Source organism: Podarcis muralis, chromosome 7, assembly GCF_964188315.1.
Source record: "Podarcis muralis chromosome 7, rPodMur119.hap1.1, whole genome shotgun sequence".
In the NCBI taxonomy this organism is placed as follows: domain Eukaryota; kingdom Metazoa; phylum Chordata; class Lepidosauria; order Squamata; family Lacertidae; genus Podarcis; species Podarcis muralis.
The window spans coordinates 20,138,116-20,159,601 of record NC_135661.1 but is presented as its reverse complement, the minus strand read 5'-3'; the positions used below and the strand labels follow the sequence as shown (position 1 = coordinate 20,159,601).

General features: G+C 43.8%; 1 protein-coding gene across 1 annotated transcript in view; it reads left to right on the top strand.

The window, feature by feature from the left end:
* The first annotated feature begins 1,068 nt into the window (after positions 1-1,068).
* Positions 1,069-21,486, top strand: part of VWA1 (von Willebrand factor A domain containing 1) — a 50,660-nt gene continuing 30,242 nt past the window's right edge. The window contains exon 1 of the mRNA XM_028740867.2: positions 1,069-1,479. Within this exon, the coding sequence (XP_028596700.2) occupies positions 1,410-1,479 (70 nt within the window). The 5' untranslated portion in view covers positions 1,069-1,409. The remainder of the gene's footprint in view (positions 1,480-21,486) is intronic.

Below are 21,486 nucleotides of genomic sequence, written 5' to 3'. Positions count from 1 at the left end.
TGCGAGCAAAGTTTCTTTTAATGGGTTTTCCACTGGGGGAAAGTAACACGGAATAACAAGCCGCAGATAGGAAAGATTTCTCTCCCTTAAAAAGGAAGTCAAGGGCCTTAGGATATATTGGGAGGAAAGGCAGAAGGGAAGTGGAAGGGAGCCAGGCTTGACTTCTCCCAGGGAGATTATCAATTTTGCCCAAAATTCTACCAGCTTTTTTTCAGAAAGGGCTCTGATGCATTGAGGGAGCTGTATTGCAAGCAGAAACCCATCCTGTGCCCTCCCTGTGTCTCCATGCCAGGAAAAGCTTCACCTGATGAGTAACACTGACTTCCCTAGGTGTTGAAGGCATAGGAGCTTTGCCACAAGGGAAAGTTGGCAACCTCAGGACCGTGATGACACACGTAGTCTCTTGGGAAGTAAAATCCCACTGAAATCAGTGGGAATATACCTCCAAAAGAAGAAACACACTCTCTCTCACACACACAGGTTTCAGTTGCACCAGGTCATGTTGTAGGTTTGCCACTGTTTTTAAACCAACCAGGTTCCTGTGTATTTCAAAGTACCTGCTATAAGTGTAGCAGGCAGAGTGGTGCAAACAACACCAGGGAATTTCACCAGCTACCAAAAAATAAATAAATCCCTGTGCGTCTTTTAAACTTTTTCAGTTGCTAAAGGCACTGGAGCTTTGCCAGAGGAAAAAGTTGGCAACCATTTGTGAACCTTTCTTGCAGAGGAGCAACAGCTGGGTTTACAGCATTTAGCAGGTGACACTTAAAAAAAAAGTAAAGTTTTTCCTAATACAATTTAAGTACCCCCACCCCCGAATAACCCCTGAAGCACAGACATTAATTGCCTATTAATTGCCTCAAATCGAGCCGCTGCTCCAGACACAGCTACAGAATCCAGGGGGGAAGTTGGCAACTCTACTCAAAGCGCAGGAACTTTTTCTCTTTTGCTTTTTCCAAGGCTAGCATCCCAAGGGACTGGCTTGACCATGCCTGCTTTTTAGCTGTCCGCAATTCCGCGGAGGCTGGCCTAACTTTTTTTTTTTTTTTTAAAGTCAGCAGCACCCACAAGAGGGGAAGGAGGTGGGGTGTTGTTCTGCAAGCCACTCCTGTCAGAAAGGATTTACGACTTGGAAAAAGAAAAGGGGAAGAGAGCGAGAGACGGAGGAAAAAACTGACTTGGATATTTCGCAAGAGAGCGGGGAGATTTTTCTTCTCTCTCTCTCTCTCTCTCTTTGCAAAGTCTGGGGAGGGTGGGCATCTGAGCTCAAGGCGAGAGTGGCACAGCAAGCACCAATCTGAATTCTCTCTGCGTGGTCCTCTTAACATGACTGCGCCCAGACTTCCCTTCTGTCTCTCCGGCGGCGTCAAGGTTCTGGGTTTAAGGTAGCTGCGCTCGCAGGAGTTGCTATGAGTTCCAGAGCTCTGCTCTTCCTTTTCTGGCTTCATGTTGCGCTGGGACAAACCCTCCTTCAAAGAGGTGAGTGAGTGTCTGGCTGGCTACGGAGATAGTCTGTTTTCCTCCAGCTCAGAGTTTTGCTGCTTCTTGCCTGTGTGTGTCTTTACTTCCTTATCTTGGGTTTTTTTTTAAAGAAAAAGGTGCGTTGGGTGTTCTCCAAAGTCAATATTAACTGGAGTTGCTTTCGCACACAACTGAGCTTTCTCTCCTAGGAAATGCCAAGGGAAAGAAAGGATGCATAACTTCTATTATTTATTTGTATATTGAATTTATATACAGTACCCCCTTTTACTCCAAGGAGACCAAAGTGGCATGCATGGTTCTTCCCCCTCCTCTTATTTTATTTTATTTTTCAATTTTTTATACTTTTCAAGTTTATACATTTCACTAATTTTTCAATCATTTTAACATTTCAGAACTTGACTTCCTTCCCCCTCTTTGTGCGGTTCCTTAAATTTATTTTTAATATCCTCTGCATATACAAATTAACTCAATTTGCTCATTTACTTTAAATATATACTCTTATAAAACTGCAGGTTATCACAACATGGCAGGATTATTTCCCCCTCCTCATTCAATCCCCGCAACAACCCTGTGAGGGAGTTTCGGCTGAGAGGCAGTGACTGGCTTCCAGTGAGCTTCAGGTCTGAGTGGGTATTCGAACCCTGATCTCCCAGGTCCTGGGAATTGTAGTTCACCTCTAACAGAACTGCAATTCCTGGCACCCTTCACAAACTACACTTCCCAGAATTCTTTGGGGGAAGCCATTAACTTTTAATGTGCTGTACAGTGGTACCTCGGGTTACATACGCTTCAGGTTACATACGCTTCAGGTTACAGACTCCACTAACCCAGAAATAGTGCTTCAGGTTAAGAACTTTGCTTCAGGATGAGAACAGAAATTGTGCTCATGCGGCGTGGCGGCAGCGGGAGGCCCCATTAGCTAAAGTGGTGCTTCAGGTTAAGAACAGTTTCAGGTTAAGTACAGACCTCTGGAACGAATTACCTGTAAGTATTTAACCCGAGGTACCACTGTATTTGTTTATTTCTTTTATATCCCATCTTTTTCTCCAAGGAGCTCAAAGTGGCATATGTAGTTCTCCCCCTCCTCATTTGTCCCCCACAACAACCCTGTGAGGTCGGCTGGGCTGAGAGTCTGTGATTGGCTTCCAAGGTTACACTCCCTGAGCTTCATGGCCTAGTGGGGGATTTGAACCCTGGTCTCCCAGGTCCTAGTCTGACACTCTAACCAATGCACCACGCTGCCTCTTCTTAAGACAGCTTCTTCTTATTTTCCTAATGCACCCCCCCCTCACTGCACCTATGCAGTTAGGAGTGTAACACTCTCAGAGAAACGGAGATGAAAAGATGCTGTCCGTTATTTACGCAGCGTCGGCCACATGCGCAACATTGAAGAGTAACACAGACAGGCAAACAAACAACCAACAAATCTCTGCCCCAGTGAACTTACAGTCTCTGCTTCCTTGGTTCCCACCACCAGAGGAATGCAGGCCAATGCAGTGACGTGTATTTTACAACTTTGTTTCGGTGGGTGAGCGTTAAGAGGGTTGCGTCTGGATGGGAGACTCAAGGATGCTTCCAGAGACTTGATGCTATTTTGCAGGTGTGATTTCATCACGTTTCGGGAAATTTAGGCTGTGCCATGAAAGTTGCTTTGGAGATTTCCCCACCAAAACTGAATTTATTTATTTTTTTGCAATAAGGAAAGTGATGGGGAGATGTGCGTTAAGGTTTCTTGAGGCAACACTGTTGAACCCCTCTGCAAACATATCTGGAATGAACACTCAGTAAATCGCCGGCAAGTTTTGTGCAAACGAATCGGGCTGAATTCTCAGTCAACAGGTCATTCCGAAGCACTAAGGTGCTTTTTAACAAGCTAATAAGGCAGTTTCTGAACATTTGGCAAAGTCCCTTTCAGTTAGTCCAAGCCAAACAGTTTGCTGCTGGAAGATAAGTCCCATCTGCTGTGGAATTTGACATGGCCACATGTTGTTTTGTGGGTAAACCACTGACAGCACCACAGCTACTGGTAAACAAGACATCCCTGCTCTTATGGTTCCTGCTAGGAATTATAGCCTAGCCAGTGTGGTGTAGAGGTTAGGCTGCCGGACTAGGACCTGGGAGACCAGGGATCGATTCCCCACTCAGCTGGGAAGGTTGGGCCAGTCACTATCTCTCAGCTTAGTCTTCCCACAGGGCTGTTGTGAGAATAAAATGGGGGAGAGGGAGAACCCAAGGCACCGCTTTGCACTCATTGGAGGAACGATGAGCTATAGATATATTGAATCAAAATAAATTAGGAGACATCGAGAATCATAGAATTGTAAAGTTGGAAGGGACCCCCAAGATTCACCAAATCCAACCCCCTGCGATGCACGACTGCTTGAACACGTAAAGAGAATAATATCAATAATAATAAATGTTGTTAATAATAAATATAAATCATAATAATGGGTTATAGCCGATGCTAGTCCTGCTGGGAGTAGACTCATTGAAATTAAGGAACCTTAGTTAGTAAGGACCATTGATTTCTATGTGACTGAAACTGATCTCAAACTGATTTTAAATAGTATGGGTTGTATTCTGGTCCTAGTCAGAGTAAACCCACTGGAATTAATAGCCATGACTCACTTAAGTCTGTTGATTTCAGAGGGGTTTGTTCAGACATTGGATACAACCCATGTAAGAATAATGTAATCATGTAATAAAAATAAAACAGAAGGAGACTTTGCAGGTGGTGGTGGGAATTGAGAACAACTCGTTGATCGTGTAAAGTTGAACAGGAGAAGTTCCTGCTAACTCTCACCATTTAGAGAGGGCTTTTTAATTTGGCATTCTATGCATTTTGTTCTCAGTGGTTCTCAAAGACTTTGAGGCTACTCGGTGCTATTTTTCTGGAAAAAGAGGTGCTGGAACTCATCAGGAACACCTCCCTTGCTCTTTTAGAATGGCAGTGGTGCCCACCTGAGAGGTGCAGGAACTGAGTTCCTGTGAGTTCCGGCTGACAAAAAGCCCTGGGGCCACCACCCCCTTGGTGCCAGAAAGTCATCCTCTCTAGCCCCTACCCTATAAAAAGCATTACAGTGGTACCTTGGGTTACAGATGCTTCAGCTTACAGAAGCTTCAGCTACAGACTCAGCTAACCCAGAAATAGTACCTCAGGTTAAGAACTTTGCTTCAGGATGAGAACAGAAATTGTGCAGCAGCAGCAGGAGGCCCCATTAGCTAAAGTGGTACCTTAGGTTAAGAACAGTTTCAGGTTAAGAACGGACCTCCAGAACAAATTAAGTTCTTAACCGGAGGTATCACTGTATTCAGAATCACAGTTTGGACAACCTACTGAGGAAGATAACAGCACAAGAAAATTCAAAACAGTAACAGTTAATTGCGCACTTATTCAAAATCCAATTAAAACTATTTAGTTTAATGAATTCAGCCAAATTGAGGGACTTGATCCAGTGATACATGCTTTCCAAAGTCTGATAGTGGTTTACACCTCCAATGCCCTCCTGCCACCCACTTGCTTTTTAGCTGCCCCCTAAATAACCCCACTGCTCCCCCGGCAGGTAGTACTGCCCCCTTTGGGAAACACTTCCCCCCCCAATTTTTTTTTATTCATTTTATAACACAACTAAACAACACAAACAGAAAAACAAACAAATTCTTGTCTTACCCTTATTTTTTCTAAGCATTGTTAGGTGGGCTTCCCCTATCTGATTTTCATTTTACTTCCTCTTTAGTAGTTTACATATATCATAATTTTGAACCATTTTTTTATCACGCTTCCTTTTGCCATAAAATCTTCACATTTTATCACTTACAAATGATACTATTTTAAAATACACTATCTTCTACTTCTAACCCTACAGCCTATATCCACTTCCAAATCTAGTCTAAGATTTAAATATGAACATATTTTTTTCAAATATTCTTTAAACTTCTTCCAATCTTCTTCCACCGTCTCTTCTCTCTGGTCTCGGAGTCTCCCAGACAGTTCGGCAAGTTCCATATAGTCCATCATCTTCATCTGCCATCCTTCGATAGTTGGTAAATCTTGTTTCTTCCAGTTCTTTGCTAGCAATATTCTCGCAGCTGTTGTGGCATACAGAAAAAAGTAACATCCTTTTGGGGGGATTTCACCCCCCCTCCCCGGGGAAACACTTCTTGATAAATAAACATGTGGTCATTTAACTGGAGATAGCAAGGAATGGATTGACCTTGGGGCCTTCCTTTTCCAAAGCATGGGCTCTATCACTCAGCAAAATCCTTCAAAGGGGTCTGAAAGGTCCTCAGATTTATCAGGGACTGACCTGGAGATTGTGACCCTGATGCAAGGCAGGCCAGTTTTGCACACAAAGCAACACTGGTTCTAATATGCAGCCAGACCCTTTTTGTGCAGTGTGGAAATTCAACTTATTTTGCAACCGGTGGTGTGAATCACAAGGAACTCGGTTGTGTACTTAAAGCAGACTTTGCCAATCTGGTGTGTTCCAGATATTGAGGAGTACAGTTCCCGAAAGGTTTTTCTGCTCTCCTGCAAATCTTGGGGGCTCCTCCTGTTAGCAACACCACTTAAATAACCCAGAGAGAAAATAAATCCTGACAACGCTTTACCGAGGAAGCTGAACAAAAACAATATATACTGTGAGGGGAAAGGAACAAAAAAAGGGCTTGCATTTCTTAGCTCAGGCCTTGTCCGTAGCTGGGAGACATTCAGAGGAAGGTTGCAGTGCAATTATTCTCCATTCAAGCAATGTGTGAAGAAAAGTATATATTAGGGGAAAGTGTGCATATAAATTAGGGAAAATAGTGAGGGGGGAATGTGCATATTTGTCAAAACTGCATACAAAAGTGTGTTTATCTGGAGAAAATGTCAGTAAAATTCTTAAGAATTGCAGTCATCATCATTTTATTATGTATACCCTGTTTTTCCTTAACATGAAGCTTCACTCCACAGATGAGGAACCTTTCTTAGACTGAGGGCCGCATTCCCTTCTGGGTAACCTTCCAAGGGCCACATGCTGGCAGTGGGTGGGGCCAGAGGCAAAAATGGGCGGAGCAACGACTGTGAAATTCTTACCTCTGTACATTCCTCTCTCTCTGTCCAAGCAAGAGTTCAAGGGCCCAATCCAGCCAGGCAAAAACCTTCAAGGAGGGTCCAGGGCAAGGCCAGTTAGAGAGGTGTGGCCTGAGGAGGGTGGGTGTGGCCAAGGAGGGGGTGTGGCCTGGGGAAGAGTCCTGAGGGCCAGCTAGAGAGGTCTGGAGGGTGTCTTCTGGGTGCTGGGCCTGAGTTGCAAGGAAAGGCCAGCAGAGAATGAGGAGAGGGTTAGGATTGAATCCTGACAAGACAGAAGTACTGTTTTGGGGGGACAGGGGGTAGGCAGGTGTGGGGGATTCCCTGGTCCTGAATGGGGTAACTGTGCCCCTGAAGGACCAGGTACGCAGCCTGGGAGTCATCTTGGACTCGCAGCTGTCCATGGAGGCACAGGTCAATTCTGTGTCCAGGGCAGCTGTCTACCAGCTCCATCTGGTACACCGGCTGAGACCCTACCTGCCTGCGCACCATCTTGCCAGAGTGGTGCATGCACTGGTTATCTCCCGCTTGGACTACTGCAATGCGCTCTATGTGGGGCTACCTTTGAAGGTGACCTGGAAACTGCAACTAATCCAGAATGCGGCAGCTAGACTGGTGACTGGGAGTGGCTGCTGAGACCATATAACACGGGTCTTGAAAGACCTACATTGGCTCCCAGTACGTTTCCGAGCACAATTCAAAGTGTTGTACTGACCTTTAAAACCCTAAATGGCCTCGGTCTAGTATACCTAAGGAGTGTCTCCACCCCCATTGTTCAGCCCGGACACTGAGGTCCAGCGCCGAGGGCCTTCTGGCGGTTCCCTGACTGCGAGAAGTGACATTACAGGGAACCAGGCAGAGGGCCTTCTTGGTATTGGCGCCCGCCCTGTGGAACACCCTCCCATCAGATGTCAAGGAAGTAAACAACTATCTGACTTTTAGAAGACATCTGAAGGCAGCCCCGTTTAAGGAAGTTTTTAATGTTTGATGTTTTATTTTGTTTTTAATATTCTGTTGGGAGCTGCCCAGAGTGGCTGGGGAAACCCAGCCGGATGGGTGGGGTATAAATAATATATTATTATTATTATTATTATTATTATTATTATTATTATTAGCCTCGTAAACTGAGCTGCTTCTGTGCTTGTTTTCTGACACCCAAGAGGGGATGGAGCACACAGCTCTGGCGCTGTGCCGGGATTCCTCCCGCCTCTGGCTGCCCACATTGCTGTTGCCTTGTTGATTGCCCTCTGCCACCCATTTGCCTGCTATTATGGAAACGCAGAGCACTGGGCTGATGCAGCTGTGTTTTGCAACAGAAACCCTTAGCCGGGCAGCAGAAGTATATTACACATACAGAGAGAGGGAGAGAGACAAAACTGAGTTGCTGCACCAAAACCGTAAGGCTAAACAAGACTTCTGTAGCAGCAGCTACAAAATTACTCAGCATGGCACTTATGTGAGTGGAACTGACTGCAGGGTTTTTGTTATGTAAACATCAGCTGCTGGGGAAGCCTGAGCACCCTCAGGACTATAGGGGTGGGTGGATGAAGAGGGCTGAATTTAACTCTTCATTTCCTTTACATGGTCACAACAAATATTGCCTCTCCAAAGCTCCTGTCTGCACTTCTTCCCACATGCTTGAAAGGCAGGCAGCAGGTCATGGAGACAGTTGATATTGTGTCTCCCTAGCAGGTAGAGAGATCTGCTCAGATTTCCTCAGGACTATTTCTGTGGCATGGTGGTTTATAGCGCTAGATTAAGTCTTGGCAAGGATGTGGGTGGTGCTGTGGGTTAAACCACAAAGCCTAGGGCTTGCCGATCAGAAGGTCGGCAGTTCGAATCCCTGCAACGGGGTGAGCTCCCGTTGCTATGTCCCAGCTCCTGCCAACCTAGCAGTTCGAAAGCACATCAAAGTGCAAATAGATAAATAGGTACCACTCCGGCGGGCAGGTAAACAGCATTTCTGTGCACTGCTCTGGTTCGCCAGAAGCGGCTTGGTCATGCTGGCCACATGACCGGAAGCTGTACGCCGGCTCCCTCGGCCAATAAAGCGAGATGAGCACTGCAACCCCAGAGTCAGCCACGACCAGACCTAATGGTCAGGGGTCCCTTTACCTTTAAGTCCTGGCAGATCTGGGTTCAAATCCCCCTCCCAGCTGGGTGACCTCGGGCCAGTTGCAAACTCTCAACCTAAGCTACCTCACAGGGTTGTTGTGAGGCTAAAATGGGGGAGTGGTGGGAACCATGTACACCACCCTTGAGCTGCTTGGACGAAAGGCAGGATGAAAATGTAATAATAAAAATAATTAAAAAGATTACAGGAAAAAGCAATACATTCCTTCAGCTAATGTGTCTGGATGTCAACTAGAGAAGCCACCCATCTAAGGTCCACTTTTAAAGTGGTATCATACCACTATGAAAAGTCATGGCTTCTCCCCAAAGAATCCTGGGAACTGTAGTTTGTTAAGGGTGCTGAGAGTTCTTAGGAGACCCCTATTCCCCTCTCAGAGCTACAATTCCCAGAGTGGCTTAACAATCAATTCCTCTGTGAATTGCAGTAGTGTGAGGGCATTGGTGGGGGGAGGGGTATCCTGACCAGCAGAAATGAGAAAAGAAAGGATGAGTACAGCCCTCTGTGTCTAATTGAGCTTCAATGGGTGCCTGGATGTCTGCAGCTTGTCTTTCCCCGGGCACTGGCAATCCACGCTATGTCACTGAACAAGAGTCCTGCTGGATCAGAGCAAGTCTCCATCTCCTCCCAGTGGCCTGTTTCCCACAGTGGCTTCCACAAAAAAGAGCACGAAGGCAGCCACCCTCTCCTGCTGTTGTTCTCCAGCAATCGGTATTCGGAGATAGACTGCCTTTGAACATGCAGGATCTATTTAGTCATCCCTGGCTCAGAGCCAGAGGTGCACTTTTCATCCTCTGTGCTTTCCTCTGCTGGATCTCGGCCGCTTTTGCCACGCATCACAGCAGGGAGGCCCACAAGTAGATAAATTATTGCTCCATCCGCCTCGCTCTTTCAGATCAGCTGGCAGCATCGGATCAGATCTGGCTCCGCTCTGAGATAGTTGTCAGCATCAAGCATCATTAGAACAGACCCAGCTGCTTCTGTTTGGGGGGCTTTTTGGAAAACCCAACTGTTCCTTCTGCCAAGGCTGAACTCCAGGACTGGGATCGTAAAGCACAGCTCCAAAAAACACCAAGAGCCAATTGGCTCCAGGCGCACTTCGCAGAGCAAGAGACCACTTTGCCCCCTCTCTATATTATTATGGGGAATGTAACGGTTTAATTGGCAGCCAGCATCCTGGAATCATAAAGCTGGGAGATGGAAAGCCAAGACATTAATGAAGTGGGCTTTTCATCCTCCAGAATATCCCCAAATTAGGCCCGTATAGCAGCTTCTAGTCAGCAAGTCTGGGCTTCCAACCCTATAAAAAAAGAAAAGGAAAAGGAAATTCTCCCTACTGGAGCCACAGAACAGCTCATCTCCCCCAATTGGGGTCTGTTTTGCTTACAGCATGATTACATGGACAGATGTACCACTGCATCAGCTGTAGTGCATCTGCTTCGCATGCAGAAGGGCACGGGTTCAATCCCTGCCATCTCCAGGTAGGGACTAGGAATGGTCCCCTCTCTCAACATCTGAAGAGCTCCTGCCTGTCCGTGTCGACAATACTGAGCTATCCGTGTGATGTTGGCTACGACTTGCCGTGTTAACCCGCCGACACCTTCGTTCAGTAGATGAATCAATTAACCCACTAAGCCTTGTGGAATTGGTCAAACGATCTTTCATCCGTCCTGGTTTTTAAAGCACGTCATTGTATTGATCGGGGAAGTGATGGAGGTTTGAGGTAGCTTTGGATATGACAGAACAGGAGTGGGCCACCTTTTATAGACAGGGGGCCATATTCCCTTCCAGACAACCTTCCAGGGGCCATTCACTGGTGGGCGGGGCCAGAGGAGCAAGTGGGCGGGGCAGTAAATGTTAATGAAGGCTGGTTTCTATGCAGCCTCTTTCTATCCTTGCAAGCAAGCAAGAGGCATTTAAGGACATGTCCCAAGCACTCAAGTGGGGAAGCAAGGTAGAACCATAAGTGGTGCGCCACGGGGAGAGTCCTGAGGGCCAGACAGAAAGCTCTGGAGGGCCAAACGTGGCCTGAGGTTCCTCTTCCCTCTGACAGAACACAAATTTGAATTGTGTTTGAGTCGCTGCTTCAAACAGACTCTGCCTTCCAGCAGGCAGAGGTGGCTGTGATAGCCTGAGGCAAGGAAGAAACAGCACCTTCTGAGGTTTCACAATGGGATATTAGGCAGTTTGTTTTCTGTTCTTCCTCATCCTCCTCTCCCTGCTGCTCCCTGCGGCGCTTTGTCACGTAGCTGGTATGCCTTCCTCCCCATCCTTTGATGATTAAGAGACCCAACCTGGAAAGAGGTTAATTAAACGGTTAGGTGGGGCAGCTTCCATTGCCTGAGGAGGGTGTGCCATTAACCGGGGTGGGGTGAGGAACGGCATTGCAGTGATCCCAAGACAGCTGTGCTTTTGGGGGGAGTATTAGGAAGAACTTTCTGGTGGTGAGAGCTGTTCAACAGTGGAGCAGATTCCTTCGGATGCTGGTGAACGCTCCTCCATTGGAGCTATTTTAACAGAGGTTGTAGGGCCACCTGTCAGCGATTCTGTGATTACTGCATCACATGGGGTTGGACTAGATGAGCCTTCGTGTCTCTTCCAACTCCGTGATTCTGTGATTCTGTGAATGGGCTTTTCTTTATTCCAACTGCAAGATCTTCACCTAGAGCAGCCTTTGTGAGCCTGGCGGCTTCCAGATGATTTGGGACCTCAATGCCCATTACAGTGGTACCTCGGGTTAAGTACTTAATTCGTTCCGGAGGTCCGCTCTTAACCTGAAACTGTTCTTAACCTGAAGCACCACTTTCGCTAATGGGGCCTCCTGCTGCTGCCGCTGTGCTGCCGGAGCACGATTTCTGTTCTCATCCTGAAGCAAAGTTCTTAACCTGAGGTACTATTTCTGGGTTAGCGGAGTCTGTAACCTGAAGCGTCTGTAACCCGTATGTAACCCGAGGTACCACTGTAGACCCCCAGGCTCCTCTGTAGATTAGAGCTGCAGAACCTGAAGAGAAACTCTTTGGAGGAGAATTTGCTCTAGCTGGTTTCGCCTGCATTCAGTGAGTCTGCTCTGGGTAGGGCTAGCATTCATTGGACACAAACTACTGCCTCCAACATTGCTTGGAACCTGCTTGGTTGGGGCTTGGTTGGAGACTGTGGGGCTGCCCTTGAGACTGACCCAGAAACTCCAGAGGGTGCAGAATGCCGCGGCAAGACTCCTTACGGGGTCCTTGCTGTGGGATCACATTCACCCGGTGCTATACCAGCTGCACTGGCTCCCGGTGGAGTACAGGATCAGGTTTAAGGTGCTGGTTTTAAGCTTTAAAGCCCTATATGGTCTAGGACCCTCGTACCTATGGGACTGCCTCTCCTGGTATGTCCCACGGAGGACCTTACGGTCTTCAAATAAAAACATCTTGGAGATCCCGGGCCACAGGGAGGTTAGGCTGGCCTCAACCAGATCCAGGGCTTTTTCAGCCGTGGCCCCGATCTGGTGGAACGCTCTGTCACAAGAGACTAGGGCCCTGAGGAACTTGACATCTTTTCACAGGGCCTGCAAGACAGAGCTGTTCCACCAGGCCTTTGGCCAAGGCACAGTCTGACCCCCTCTTTCGGTAATCCTCACAGAACTCTAGCCCAATGGTTGCCATTAATTTGATTTTGAATTGATTTTAGAATGAGTTGATTTTAGAATGCATTTCAATTAATTGATTGTGATTTTATGAAAATTGTGTTACTTTTATTGTTGTTAGCCGCTCTGAGCCTGGCTTCAGCTGGGGAGGGCAGGATATAAATAAAATATTATTATTATTATAATTATCATCATCATCATCATTATTATTATTTGGTTGGCCACTGTGAGAACAGGATGCATGGCTGGATCCAGCAGAGCTCGTCATATGTTCTTATGAAACTGGAAAGAGAGCAAAGCCATTGCTGGTCTCTTAAGTAGAACAGATGAACAGGGCCTGCTTCCCTTTATTTCCTCTGCTGCCAAGCCTGATGGAATAGCTGCTGGTATGGCCACATTCTAAACATGCAAAGGATTGCGATGATTTAAAGCTGAAACCAGCACTTTAAATTTTGCTGGCAAACTGATAGCTAGCAAATAATAATAATAATAATTTATTATTTATACCCCGCCCATCTGGCTGAGTTTCCCCAGCCACTCTGGGCGGCTCCCAATCAAGTGTTAAAAACAGTACAGCGTTTTTAAAATGCAGATCTTGTAAGAAACCAGGGCAATGCGATTTGATCTTTGGACCTCATGTAACAACGTGCTGCCTGCATTCTTGACCAAGTTGACATTTCCAGGCTACTTTTCAAGGCAGCCCCACAAGAAAGCAGAGAGATCTTATCTTTGAAAGGTCAGTCACACAGTCTGAAGAAAGATCAGGGTGGCTGGGCAGGCAGGGAATGCAGGCAGGTTGCAAACTAGGTCAAACTTTCAGCAATGGGTGGTGCAGGGGAATGGAATTTTGGACTCAGGAATTGGAGGCACCCCCGGCCTCTCTTTCCAGATCTTGGGACTCCCCACAAGCGATGCTCCTTACCAGTCTCCTCAGGTGCTTTCCACCTGGCTGGAATGTCTTTTGAACCACAAAGTCCCTCCTCACTTGCTAGAACGAAGGATGGAATAATGTTTGTGTGCACGAGAAGTTGTGTAGCAGATTCTGACTTTAGCATGATCTACCATACAAGGCAAGGGCGGAGAATAAATTCAGTTCCGTTCACATTGAAAACAATCTCTCAAATTCACACTTTCCGGAATAATGTATGCACAGCCCTCCTTCAAAATTCTCACTCATCTGAATTTTGCGACCCAATTCTCCAACCAAACAACATTTCTAAAGGTGCATCTATCAAGGGAAGGCGTGCAGAATTATGAAGATATTAGTGAAAATAACAGAGAGAAGTGAATTCTATCAGGGCAAATTGCTTGCAAGAAGGTGTACGTGAATCAAAGCCGCCTCTCAAAATGTGTTCATTGGGCAAAATCTGCATGAAAATTGCTGTAGGAATATGGAGAACTGAATTTAAGATTGGAAGAAAATGAGAAAGTGGGAGAACTGAAGCCAAAAGAGCCTTCCATCCCTTGTACAAAAAAGAGTTGCATTTGTAGTTGCTCCACCCACGTTTGCCTCAGGCCCCTCCCACCATGGACATGTGACATAACAGTGGACGGTGTCCTAAGAGGGTCACCAACTGCTTCCATTTGTGAAAGGTTGAAGGGTATATTGCATTTGTCTTTCCCCTTTTCTTCAGGAGCATTTTTCCCTCTCGTAGTTTCTCCACCAAATGTAATTTAAGGTCCCCGAGAGAGTCTGAGGTTTTCTTTATAGCTGCATACGACCAACCATCCATTTCACAACTGTGGTCAGTTTCCTTCATCTTCCCCCTCCCAGCACACACATTCTTGGCGTGGTAAACCTGAGTCAGTTGCAATGCCAGCGCTGAAACAATATCCCTGTTTTCCTTCTCTCCATCTCCTAGTGAGGGGCGAATCTATCCGTGTGTGTGTGTGTGTGTGTGTGTGTGTGTGTTTCTGGGCTTTTCGTTCTTCCAGTTGTAAGTTCCATTTTGCACACCAGCTTGCAATTTTTCTGAAAAGTCCTCATAAAAATGCGGCAGCATTTGAGTGTGAATTTCTCCCAATATGCATAAGAAGCTGCCTTATACTGAGCCAGACCATTGGATCCATTTGGTTCAGTATTATCTACACCAGGGTTTCCCCAACTAGGCTCTCCAGCTGCTTTTGAACTACAATTCCCATAATCCCTGATGACTGGTCCTGCTAGCTAGGGATGATGGGAATATTAGTCCAAAAACAGCAGGAGATTCCCAGGGTTTGGGAAACCCTGATCTACACTGACCAGTAGCAACTGTCTAGGGTTTCAGACAGGCGTCATTCCTGGTTCTAGTTGGAGATACTGTGACTTGAACCCGGCACCCTCTGCATGCTAAACAGATACTCTAACACTGAGCATCTTCCCCCAAATTCTTCTGTGCAGTTTCTTCTAACAGGCTCATTTTTGCAATCTATTTTTTCTAGTATAGATGCCTGCCTACACACTTTGCCCTAGTATATGCATTTCTGTACATATTACAGTGGTACCTTGGGTTAAGAACAGCCCTGTTTACAAACTATTCAGTTTACGAACTCCGCAAAATGGGAAGTAGTGTCCCGGTTTGCAATTACCTCGGTCTAAGAATGGAAACCAAATGGTGGAAGGGCACCGGCGGTGGGAGGCCTTATTAGGGAAAGCGCGCCTTGGTTTAAGAACAGTTTCGGTTTAAGAATGGACTTCCAAAACAGATTAAGTTCATAAACCGAGGTACCACTGTACTTGACTAGAGAACTGCACTGCAAAATTCAGAGAAGGGCAGAAAGGTGGCTGCTTTTTGGTTCGCTTACATTGCTTCAGGAAATGTGGGTTAGGGAGGTTTGTCTTTTTTATCGTCTTTTTTATTTGATTTTTCAAATACAGTGGTACCTCGGGTTACATACGCTTCAGGTTACAGACTCTGCTAACCCAGAAATAGTACCTTGGGTTAAGAACTTTGCTTCAGGATGAAAACAGAAATTGTGCTCCAGCGGCGCGGCAGCAGGAGTTCCCATTAGCTAAAGTGGTGCCTCTAGTTAAGAACAGTTTCAGGTTAAGAACGGACCTCCGGAACGAATTAAGTACTTAACCCAAGGGTACCACTGTATAGATTTATAACAAAACCAAATACATTTCCGTATACAGAGATTTCTCTGCATCTCATGCCTCCCTCCCCATCACCTCAGTGGGTCCTAATGTCAGCGTTTTCAACTGCATATTGTATCATAATCTACATTTTATATCTATCCATATTATCCATCGTATTTGCTACACTACAAGGGTTATAATAATCCTGCTAATGTTTTCATCTGTTTACAGTGGTCTCCTAAACAAATTATTTTTTAAAAATCCCAATCTTTCTTGAAGTTATTGTTTTCTCGGTTCCGGAGCTTTCCAGTCAGCCTTGCCATTTCTGCATAGTCCATTAGATTAGTTTGCCATTCCTCTCTGGTAGGGACTCTTTCTTCTTTCCATCTCTGGGAGGTTTGCCTTTCAATAGGATCTGAATCAAATTCCCCCTCCCCCCAATCCCTACTCTTAGCCAAGAAGGCCTCTGGAGTACACCCCAGTGCAGGTAATACCTTTTGAGTGGCTTCCATGACTGGAGGAAGGAATTACAGTGGTACCTCAGTTTAAGAACAGTCCTGTTTACGAACGATTTGGTTTACGAACTCTGCAAAACCGGAAGTAGTGTCCCGGTTTGCAAACTTTACCTCAGACTAAGAACGGAATCTGAACAGTTTAATTATTATTTTTTAATAATATTTTATTGCATTTTTTCAAAAAATTAACAACCAACAAAAGTCAGCAAAAATCACAAAAACAAACCACAAACATCAGAAATCCAGACAAAAAAACAGAAAAAGGAAAAAAGTAAAAAAGAAATTTAGCATAAAAACAAATCTCTCTTTCATATTGATAACCTTCAGAACCTTATTCTCTTTGCTTCCACCCGCCTTCCCTTCTTGTATTCCACTTTAAAAATTTGTTCAGCAAGATCATTCATTATTTATTTTAATCCTTTATCCCTCCCTTTATAATCTTGTTTATCTTAATCGCTAGAACCCCTTCATTTCATTTCCAGAGCCCTCAGCATTCATAAATTTTACAGTATTTTTGTAGGTAAACTTTAAACTTCTTCCAGTCCTCTTCCACCTGCTCTTCTCCTTGATCTCGGATTCTGCCAGTCATTTCTGCCAGTTCCATATAGTCTATTACTTGCATCTGCCATTCTTCCAAGGTGGGTAGATCTTGCGTCTTCCAATGCTTTGCAATAAGTATTCTTGCTGCTGCTGTAGCATACATAAAAAAGGTTCTATCCTTCTTTAACACCAATTGGCCAACTATTCCCAGGAGAAAGGCCTCTGGTTTCTTCAGAAAAGTATACTTAAATACCTTTTTCAGTTCATTATAGATCATTTCCCAGAACGCCTTAATCCTTGGGCACGTCCACCAAAGGTGAAAGAATGTTCCTTCAGTTTCTTTACATTTCCAGCATTTATTATCAGGCAAATGATAAATTTTTGCAAGCTTGACTGGTGTCATGTACCACCTATAGATCATTTTCATAATATTTTCTCTTAAGGCATTACATGCCGTGAATTTCATACCGGTGGTCCACAACCATTCCCAGTCAGCAAACATGATATTATGGCCAATATCTTGTGCCCATTTTATCATAGCCGATTTAACCGTTTCATCCTCAGTATTCCATTTCAACAGCAAGTCATACATTCTCGACAGTATCTTAGCATTGGGTTCTAGCAATTCTGTTTCCAACTTTGATTTTTCCACCTGGAAGCCATTTTTCCTGTCCGAATTAAAGGCCTCTCTTACTTGAAAATAATGTAACCAATCCTGCACCTTATTTTTAAGTTTCTCATAACTCTGCAATTTCAACCTGTCCCCTTCTTGTTCCAGAATTTCCGAATATTTCGGCCATTTAAATTCCATATTGAGCTTTTTCACAGCTTTAGCCTCCATTGGCGACAACCACCTAGGAGTCTTACTTTCCAACAGATCTTTGTATCTAGTCCAGACATTAAATAGTGCTTTCCTGACAATATGATTTTTAAAACCTTTATGAGCTTTAACCTTATCATACCACAGATATGCATGCCACCCAAAAGCATTATTAAAACCTTCTAAGTCCAAAATATCTGTGTTCTCAAGAAGTAGCCAATCCTTCAACCAGCAGAAAGCTGCTGCTTCATAATATAACTTAAAGTCCGGCAGGGCAAACCCCCTTCTATTCTTAGTATCAGTAAGAATTTTATATTTTATTCTGGGCTTTTTGCCCTGCCAGACAAATCTAGAAATTTCTTTTTGCCACTTCTTAAAACAGTCCATCTTGTCAATAATTTGTAACGTCTGAAACAAAAACAACATTCTTGGCAATACATTCATTTTGATAACAGCAATTCTACCCAATAAGGAAAGCTTCAAGTTTGTCGAAATTTCAAGATCTTTTTTCACTTCTGACCAACACTTCTCGTAATTATCTTTAAATAGATTAACATTTTTAGAAGTCATATTCACCCCTAGGTATTTTACTTTTTTCACCAGTGATAAACCTGTTTCTCCCTGAAACGTTTCCTTCTCAATCCATGTTAAATTCTTTTCTAAAACCATAGTTTTTTATTTGTTCAATTTAAAACCTGCCACCTGACCAAATTCTTGTATTAATTCCAAAGCTCTTTTAGTACTGGGAATTGGCTCCTGTAATGTCAGTACTAGGTCATCTGCGTATGCTTTAAGTTTGTAATGTTTAGCTCCAACATGTATGCCCTGAATCTGTTGGTCCCTTCTAATCATGTTCAGCAGGACCTCCAGGACTGAAATAAAAAGCAGAGGGGAAATTGGGCAGCCTTGTCGTGTCCCTTTCTCTATCTTAACTTCTTCCGTAACTGCATTATTCACAATTAATTTTGCCTTTTGTTCTGAATAAATCGCACCTATACCATTTCCAAACCTTTCTCCCACCCCCATCCCTTGCAGATTTTTCCTCATAAAACTCCAAGAGATGTTGTCAAAGGCTTTCTCCGCATCAATAAAAATGAAAACAGCTTTTGTATTAATATTAACTTGCAGTTTTTCCAAGATGTCAATTAAATTCCTCGTATTGTTTGACATATATCTGCCTGGGAGAAAGCCAGCTTGGTCTTTGTGTATCATTCCAACTAACACTTTTTTCAATCTTTTAGCCAAAATATCAGCAAAAATTTTGTAATCCACATTAAGTAGGGATATGGGGCGGTAGTTCTTAAGTTGTGTCTTTTCAGACTCATTTTTCGGTATAAGTGTGATATAGGCCTCTTTCCACGATTCCGGCGCTCTTTTCCCCTCCATAATTTCATTACAAACCTCCATTAACGGTTGAATTAAATAATCTTTCAAAACTTTGTAGTATCTGGAGGATAGCCCATCCAGGCCTGGAGACTTGCCTAGCTGCAGATTCTTTATGGCACCTTCGACCTCCTGTTCAGAATTTTTTTCATTCAATATTAATTTGTTCTCTTGAGATATTTTTTGTAATCCATTTGTTTCTAAAAAATTCTCAATCTTGATCTCATTCTGTGGCCCTTGTGCATACAGTTGTTTAAAGTATCTCTGGAAACAGTCTTTAATTTCCTTTGGGTTTTGTATGTTCCTTCCATTTACTTCAAGATTAGTCACAGTGTTTAATTTTTGTCTTTTCTTCAGCTGCCAAGCTAGCAGCTTTCCACACTTATTAGCCGTTTCAAAGGTTTTTTGTCTCATCTGTTTGATCTTCCATTCTATGTCCTGGTTAACCATTTTCAAATATTGTGCTTGATATAATTTAATTTCTCGCAGGATCTCCTGTGACTTAGGTTTAGATCTTAATCTCTTCTATCCTTCTTTAATTTTCTCTAGAATCTTTTCTTTTCTCTCCTCTTGAAGTCTCCTCTTTATAGCATTTTGCTGAATCAAAAAACCTCTCATTACAGCTTTACTTGCATCCCAGATTCCTCTTTTTTCCACTGTAGTCTTCAAATTTATTTCAAAATAGTCTTTTGTAGTTTTTTGGGCTTTCTTAATAATTTCTAGATCTCTAAACAAGGGGTCATTCATTCTCCATCTAAAGGAACCAATCGGTGTTGGTTTCATGTCCATTCTCACAGGGTTATGGTCGGAGCAGATTTTTGGGCAGATTTCCACCTTTCGAATCTTGGGTGCCATCCCTCTTGTGATCCAAATTTGGTCAATTCGTGTCCAAGTCATATTGGCTTCAGAGAAAAAAGTCCCCTCTCTACCTAGAGGGTTTTTAGTTCTCCAAATGTCAATCAAGTCCATATTGTCTGTCATTTCAAAAAAAGGCTTTGGTAGTCTTCCATCTTTTGTGACTAACTGTCTTTCAGATTTGTCCATGTTTGTCGACACAACACCATTCATGTCTCCCATCAAAATGATATTTTGATCCATGTAATCTAACAAAGTCTCATGCAGTTTCTTATAAAATTCTGATTTCCCCTCATTAGGTGCATAGATTCCAATTATTAATACTTTCTCTCCTTGAAATTGTATTTCAATTGCTACAAATCGTCCGTGTTCATCTTTCAAAAGAAATTTTGGTGATAGTTTCTCTTTCGCATATATCACAACTCCTCTTTTTTTTAACTTTGTCCGATGAAATAAATTCTTGGCCTAGTCGCTTATTTATCAATAGTTTCCTGTGGAGTCTTGTTATATGTGTTTCTTGTAGACAAATCAGGTCTAATTGTTCCTTTTTTAACATATGGAAAATTCTCTTCCTCTTGTTGGGGGAATTCAAACCCCTGATGTTCCAGGTTAACATCTGCAGAGACATGTTGTAGTTATTATAAAGTTCCTCCAACCGCTCCTAAGAGTTGCTTTTGATCTGATGGTTGTGTCTCTTTCTCTAGTTGGTCCAACCCCAAGGGGTGTCTTCCTAAGTCAAGTGGTCCCAATCCTGATATTTCCGGTTCTTTTGTTCTGGCCTCTCTTCGCAGGTCTTCTCCAAAATCTCTCAGGAAACTCACTTTATCTTCCTTCGATCTTATCTTTATTTTCTTTCCTTTGAATGTAAACGAGAGGCCTTGTGGGAATTCCCACCTGAACGGAATGTTGTTTTTCCTTAGTAGGCCTACCAAATCTCCTTAGCTGGCTCTGAGATCCAATAAATATTTTGGGATATCTTTGAAAATTTCAATTCTCTCACTTTCAATCACGAGTGCTTTCTGGTAGTGGAGGCTCAATATTTTATCTCTTTCTTCTTTTGACCTTAATGAAATCAGACAGTCTCTTGCTCTATTTTTCCTTTTAACCCTTCCCAATCGGAAAGCACTCACTATCTTAAATTCTTCCTTTTCTGGATCCAGGTCCCAGAAAGCTTCAAATTCCGAAGTAAGAAATTCAATTAGTTCCCCTTCTTCTGTTTCTGGGACCGCCCTTATTCTCAAATTAGTCTGTTTCTCTTTAAGTTCAATCAGAGAGAATTGTGCCTTATAATCATCCAATTTTCTATGTATTGGCGGTATCTTTTCCTCTACCGCCAATACCCTCTCTTTCGCTTCCTCTGCTGTCTTCTTTGTCTCCTTGGACTCCTGCAGCAACCTGTCGATGACCTGGGTATTAGAATTCACTTTCTGCCCCACATCGCTTACTTTCTGCCCTAGGTCATTGGTAGTTGAAGTATTTAAGTCAATCTTAGCTGTCAAGTTTTGTAGGGCTGAAAGAATCTTATCTAATGTCGTGGGATCCGATCCTGCCCCTTCTATGGCTTGTGGGGTAGGAAGTCCTGTTACAGATGCTCTTCTGTGCGATTGTTGTTGCTGTGCCAATTGCTGCTGTAGTCTAGTTTTAGCTCTTGTTGACTTCTCTTGAGACTTCTCCTGCGCCTTATCTTGTTGTTTGTCCTGATCCATTACTTAGCCTCTGAGAGTCAAGGTCATTCACACAGCTCACACAACTCCCAGGCTTGTTTCTTAGCAGTACAGAAATGACAGCTGCAGTGGAAAATCCCCAGCTATAACACAAAGTTCCTCTAGGGGAGCAGAGTAGCAAAATGTTTCATAAAAGATGATTATTAAACAGTAACTTCATAAACTTCATAGACTTCCCAATGTTACACCAATAAAAACAATTACAGACTCAAATGTATCCTTGTAAAGTTGCCAGTCTCTCGCAGAGATCCACAGTAAAAGTTACGTCTATAAAAC